The sequence below is a fragment of the Ictalurus punctatus genome, chromosome 29 (genome assembly GCF_001660625.3).
Source record: "Ictalurus punctatus breed USDA103 chromosome 29, Coco_2.0, whole genome shotgun sequence".
NCBI classification, from domain to species: Eukaryota; Metazoa; Chordata; class Actinopteri; order Siluriformes; family Ictaluridae; genus Ictalurus; species Ictalurus punctatus.
In genome coordinates this window covers 3551137-3557574 of record NC_030444.2, presented here as the reverse complement: position 1 = coordinate 3557574, position 6438 = coordinate 3551137, and the positions used below count along the sequence as shown (strand labels likewise).

Sequence of the window (6438 nt, the reverse complement as noted above, 5' to 3'; positions counted from 1 at the left end):
GTCTAGTTGAAAGCCTTCCCAAAAGAGTGGAGCTTATTGTAACAGCTGGGTGGGGGTGGGGACTAAATCTGGAATGGAATGTTCAACCAGCACATACGGGTGTGATGGTTCAGGTGTCCACATTCTTTTGGCAATATAGTGTGGATTTATAAACAGCACAAAGAGCCTGCTGTGTAAATATTTCAAATACAGGGCACTGACCCCAAGACTAGTATTACCAAGATTAGCTATTGGTTCCCAGATGAAATTCTCCTAATCTAACTACAGAAATCATAAAACCCTAGAACTGGCGATTTTTAAACACGAATGTAAGCAACTTCAAATGCTGATGGTGAAAATGACTTTTATTGACAGATTTTACAAGGACCAAATGTTAATCATCAGGCTGCTCCACTACAGTGGTCTTCTCACTGACGTAGATCCCATCCAGAAACTTCCGGATGTCTTTTTTCCGCACAGAAGTGGCCTGCTGGATAAGTGCAGCTAATTGAGAGAAGGGGGGGGGAGAAAAAAAAGAAGAAGAAAAAACACCACAGTATAAATATTAACAGTAAATGTATTTGTTAGAAAGCAGTAGGAAGTAAAATCAACTCCACGGTAAAGACAGGGGCTGCGTCCGAAATTCTGCACTACCCTACTACACAGTAGGCAAAAAGCCCGAGGGGTATTATGTTCTGAATTCAGTAGGCGAGAAAAACCCGGATGGCGTACTGCATCCGGTGAGATTTCGCAGTGTGTAACCGATACACTACGCAAATCAAAGATCCCATAATGCAACGGGACTGGTGCGGACGAGCTCAGAAAATAAAAATTGCGAAGACAGCGAGTCGGCTCTTTAAGTATTAAACCTTGGCCAAACAGGACTTGTTTAATACCCGAATAAATTAACTTGAAGGTTTAAACCAGAGGTTCAGAACCTTTTGTAACAAAGGTTAAATTTAAAATTTGTAAAAATGTTTCTGAACACTAACTACTTTGAACAGGAGAACTAGACTGTAATAACGTGGACTATTTTACATGTGAAACATGTTGCATTACATTCGTCTTGCGTTCTAAAAACATTCGTATAAGAATGATGTAAATTGGGACAAAGGGCACGTCTCGTTATCCATTTGGAAAGTTGCTAAGGTTAGCCCAAAAAAACGCTAGGCGCTTTTTTTTTTTTGCAAAAAGAAAAAAAAACTCCTAAGTTGGCAACACTAGTCTGCACTGACAGCTAGATAAAAGGCAGGATAAGCTCCGCCTCTCCCCTGCAGAAAGAAAATACAGAGGGAAAGGGAACGCAAGTTTTTCATTCATGTACATTCTATTTGAAAAGCAATAGAACACAATACCCAAATGATGCCCTGTTGGTTTTTTTTTTCTTGAAAAAAAAATTAGACCCCCCCCCCCCCCCCCTTCTGACCTCTCCATGCCCCCCTCGTTAAGGACCACCAGTTTAAACAAGAACAGTTGTCACAGCGTTTGAAAACTGATCATGCCTTAACCGGCCAGGCTAACAGCAACAAATTCACCTCAGCCTGTTAACCCCGCTCACATTAAACTGCTAATTCAGTTCATTTTCCTGATGTGCATTGCGCTGTTAGTGCAGTCACTAATCTGGTGATCCCTTAAATATTTGTGTGTTTATGATGACGAAGGTCACATGACAACGCCAACATGGTGGACGTAGCATTTCCAGGATTGCATTAATACTACACACACTGATTAGTGCGTACTGTTTCCACAGCCGTGCAGCACGTACTGCTACGGTACATGATTTCGGACGCAGCCAGGAAGTAGAACCTGTTTAAAATAAACCAACCACACACACAATTCATGGAATATTACACAGTCTGCATTTCCACATCAGCCAAGCAGCTACATAAACCGTAATACTGTCCTGATTAACAGACATGCAACATGCACGTTAGGTGTTCGAGCTGCAAGTAACAGTGGTGTTAGTAATAGCGTCCCAAGATGCAGACAAGGCTTAAGAGAAACTAAAGAATACAGATGAGTAGTGATTAATACTGCAAGGCAAAAACATGACCGGCAATTGAAATCAGTCTCGATCACCTCCCTCCCCAGATAACAGCACTTTCAAAAGAAACAAAAATGAAGCGCAAGAGACGATGCAGGTGGATCCCAGGTGGAAGGAAAATCAGCATAAAAACATGGAAATGCAAAAAGCGATGCAGAGAGAGAGAGAGAGAGAGAGAGAGAGAGAGAGAGAGAGAGAGAGAGAGAGAGAGAGAGAGAGAGAGAGAGAGAGGGGTCCTCCAGCCCAACGTTGGGCCCGCTCTAACCTCGTGTCCTCTACGACTCTGGCTCCACTACTGTCCCCTTCTCAGAGACATAGATACCGTCCAGGAACTTTCGGATATCCTTATTTTTGACTGTGGTTGCCTGCTGGATGAGGGCCGCTGGAAGAAGAGACACTTAGGAGGTGAGGGTCATGCGCACACAAGCTGGGGTCACAAATACAAGATAACTGAGGTTTATTGGGAGTCGCTCCCCCCACCTTCACTTTTAAATCGCTTATGAATGCCTGTGCGGCCGTACGCATTTTACTTTCGCTTTCAAATCAGCGGCGACTCGGGGTAGCAACCGCTTGAATGGTAGATTCATTATTCTTATATTATTATTCATTAACAAAAACAAAAAGTAGAATGACAAACTCGTTTATATTAAACACAAAACTTATCTGATGACCTGTAAGACTGATCTGTACTGCGACTCGGACTCATTCAGGTCACGCCGAATTGAGCAGACGCGTTCCGTCTATAACTGAACTAAACGAGTATTACTATTAAAAAAGCAAAAGGACGCTGACGGCAGTGCCGCAGCGATGTAATCGGCGTGTGTTCCGAACACCGTGTAACACCGACTATCATAGCAAGCCTAAAACACGGTAAAGGGGATTAGGAGGAAGAAATGGCTAAAACTGATGGTATTTGGAGACAGCTGGATAAAGGGTACATTATTTCTACACAAGTTTCAATTGTTTAGATCCCAAACACGTTGGAACTGATTGAGAAAAGTTGGAAGATAAAAAAAACAGGTTGGACAAAAACAGCAATCCTCAGGACTTTAACAGGGACTTAATTAGGATACTCATTGACCAAATATATTCATCTCTCATATCGCTAAAGATCCTTGATTAACAGCATCACAGCAGAATGAAACCAGGCATCACGTCGTCATCAGGACTCGAACCCATGGCTTCAGCCCAAAGATTAAACTTTCAGCCAGCATGGTTTGGTAAGTATGTTCTGTTCAGTGTTAAAATTCTTGAATTAAAAATAAATAAATAAAACTTCGACACTGATTATATGCCCCTCCATCAACTCCCTGCTCTTGACATGGCCGAAAGTCCATTTGACGGATACTCAATACTGACGGATAAACAAATACTGATTCTTCTGAATATTTTACACACAGTGTTGGTTTCTTGAACGAAAGGGAACGTGTGGAGCCTCACCTGAGTTGGACACCAGCTCAATATCGTTACCCTCCAGTACCAGCTCGTCTTTCTGGGCGGCGGAGAGGGCACAGTTCACACCTTCAGAAAATTAATTAATTTTAATAAACATGGAGGGAAAACAAACATTGAGACACACAATTAGGGTCCTTCTTAATTTCCACAAATTTACTCAATCAAAATACTGGCTGTCCATCGCTAATTATCTTGTAATGGTGTAAAACCTGGCACTGTGAAACAGGATCAAAAGCGTTTTCACAACGACGTGTACTTCGACATAAAACAATCCTGGCCAATGTCATTTTAACCCTCCTATTATGTTATGGGTCAATCTGCCCCATTTCCACATTTGAGATTGTCTGAAACACTGGTTAATCTTTCTCTTTGAAATTGTGACTTCTCAGTTAGGATCACAAACTTGCATGGAAATAGTGTCTCGGACAAGCGGTAACGAAAAGGTTTGCTGTTTGTGTGTATTTAAACCGTGGAAGACATTTCAACCCATAACATAATGGATGAAGCTAAAATAGAAAAAAATCCATAGTATTATCAGCACATGCCCTTCTAAATAGCAAAGTGTAAAAAAAGAAAACACACCTGGCCTCATGCGCACACGGCGGATGTACTTCTCCCCCAGGAAGTTTCTGATCTCCACTAGAGAGCCAGTCTCCTGAATCACCACGTTAATGGGGAAATGGGCGTACACAGAGCGCATCTTGTATCTGAAACCCTACAAAACATCCCAACAAAAGCACGCATCAGTGAGAGCAAACTAACCTTAAAATAAAAAACGACCCAGTGAGGAACTGCATAAACAAAATATTGAGTTCTACACATGATGTTCTTACCAGAGTTACACCCTTGATCATGTTCTGAACATGGCTGCAGATGGTTCTGACTGTGGCCAGCTCCTTCCTGTTACCCCACCATTTATCCACACGCAGCTACACAAAAACACAGCTTCATAAACCGCTCTTTCATCATTCTAATCGCATATCCAGATAAAAACAATAAAGCACAGGAAGACCAGGACACAATAACAAGTGCATAAAGACACCCGTTACCTTCTTCTGTTTCTTGCCGAGCAGCCGCAGCTCCAGGTTGATGTGGTTGAACTCGCGGCGCAGAACCCCGCGAGGTCCCTTCACGCTGACCGTGCGGCCCTTCAACGTCACATCGACTGCAGAGGATAGAACGCATGACAACGTTATATAAATCAGTATACTGGGGGGGGGGGGGGGGGGGGGGGGACAATTCCTCAAACAGAGCTCATTTTAAACATGCGCACCACTATCACACCACTCGGACGATGCAGATGATAAATTCTACTCAAATGTACCGGACGCAGGATTTGTTCACAAACACGATCGTGTACATACCAGTAAAATTAATTTTCATGCTAGTATTGCCTCGAGAAAAGGGGTGTCCAATCTGATGAGCAAACAGCCAGGCATGGGCTTACATTCCAATCAAGCAGTTGCTACACTGTTTAATCAGCCTCTTAACTTTCCATAGACTAAAATGTGGCTTCTGCTGGGTAGGAACAAACACCTGCACCCACACCGGCTGTTTGCGGATAAGACTGGACACCCCTGGTCTAATAGAGACATTCAACAGGATGCTGTTGAGATAAAACCATGCTTGTGTTTGTCTTTTAACCCCCCTCCCCGAATGAAACAGTAAATTTAAGGTAAGATGAGTAAAAAAAAATAGCGCGGACAATTTATATAGCCATAGGACTGTCATTAAGAGCTACCTCCCCAGCTGTCACGAGTTTATTTGACTGGTAGTACTCTTAGTCTCAATAGCATTCTTGCTCTATATCAATCACTCCTGAAGTTCAATTCCAATAATTAAGAACGCAAAGTACCGGGGACGCGTGAAATTACCCGGGCATCTCGATAGAGAAAGCACCGGACGCAGTGACCCTAAAATATAGATCGAGATACATATGGAGGTTGTTCAAAAGTCAAATTTCCTCCTCGGAAGATTCGAGGCACAGTCCTATAGTCTGGCATCTCCTACTCCGTATGACAGTCTGACATTAAAGACAACCGAGATCCTACAGTGTGACCGGGCTTACAGCGAGGATCACATCATGATCATCAGTCTGACCAGCAACAGTCACAAACTACGACTGAAAAATCACATTTAAACGAATAGTCACTTGTTCGTGTGGACGCAGAGTTAAGCTGTAGATCTGAAAGATTAGACTTAAACGTTATGAGTAAATTACAAAATCCTAATGCTTCAGACTTTCAGCATTTAACCCCATTTCTAGTCCTGAAGGGCTGGTGTCCAGCACATCTGGGGGAACTCCTGAACACACCAGATGTTTAAGACCAATTACAGAGTTCAGATGTGTTCAAACAACTCCGTTCCTCACCGGAAGACCACCACGGACGGGTCACTTACCGTTGTCAGGGATGTCCACTGTCTGGGTACTGAGAATGGTCTTCATTCTGACGGCAGACAACAAAATGGAGGTTAGAAAACTATGAATGGGGATACACAACTCAACACAGTATACTCACCACAAGATGAATAAAACTTTAACTAGCACTAGCTAGCTCTCCTTCTCTTTGCTATTAACTTTTGCTTCTTACAACCTCAAGAAATTGACTTTAGCTCTAATTTTTGACAGTTTGTTTGTATAAAACGTAAAGCGCATTGTATAAAGTGCACTACACGGCCTACATGCTAACCGCTAACAAACACAACCCTCCCGGCTCAGAAGTCAAACATCTTTATTAAAACTCAATGCGCACACAGCGCGAAAATACAAACAGAAATAACTCAAGCGACATTCAGGCAAAAATACAGAACGCTGTATAACTTCATGAAACGGGCCGTTGAAGAGGATTGGGTTTGATTCAAAACGCTTAGAAACAGGACGCGCCATGTTCTTACCTCGCCGATAGAGGAGGAAAGGAAGGAGGACATACGTCATCACGCACTTGAAGAGTGTGCGTGCA

General features: G+C 42.8%; 1 protein-coding gene across 2 annotated transcripts; it reads right to left on the bottom strand.

The window, feature by feature from the left end:
* Positions 1-326: 326 nt before the first annotated feature.
* Positions 327-6436, bottom strand: rpl9 (ribosomal protein L9). 2 transcript variants are annotated; one of them, XM_017460782.3, is made up of 8 exons: positions 6374-6436; positions 5879-5925; positions 4528-4643; positions 4312-4407; positions 4061-4193; positions 3464-3544; positions 2289-2405; positions 327-483 (listed from the first exon to the last, which is right to left on the bottom strand). In XM_017460782.3, the coding sequence occupies exons 2-7, from the start codon at positions 5922-5924 to the stop codon at positions 2299-2301; spliced, it is 579 nt and encodes a 192-aa protein (XP_017316271.1). In that variant the 5' UTR covers position 5925; positions 6374-6436; the 3' UTR covers positions 327-483; positions 2289-2298.
* Between the last annotated feature and the right edge of the window lie 2 nt (positions 6437-6438).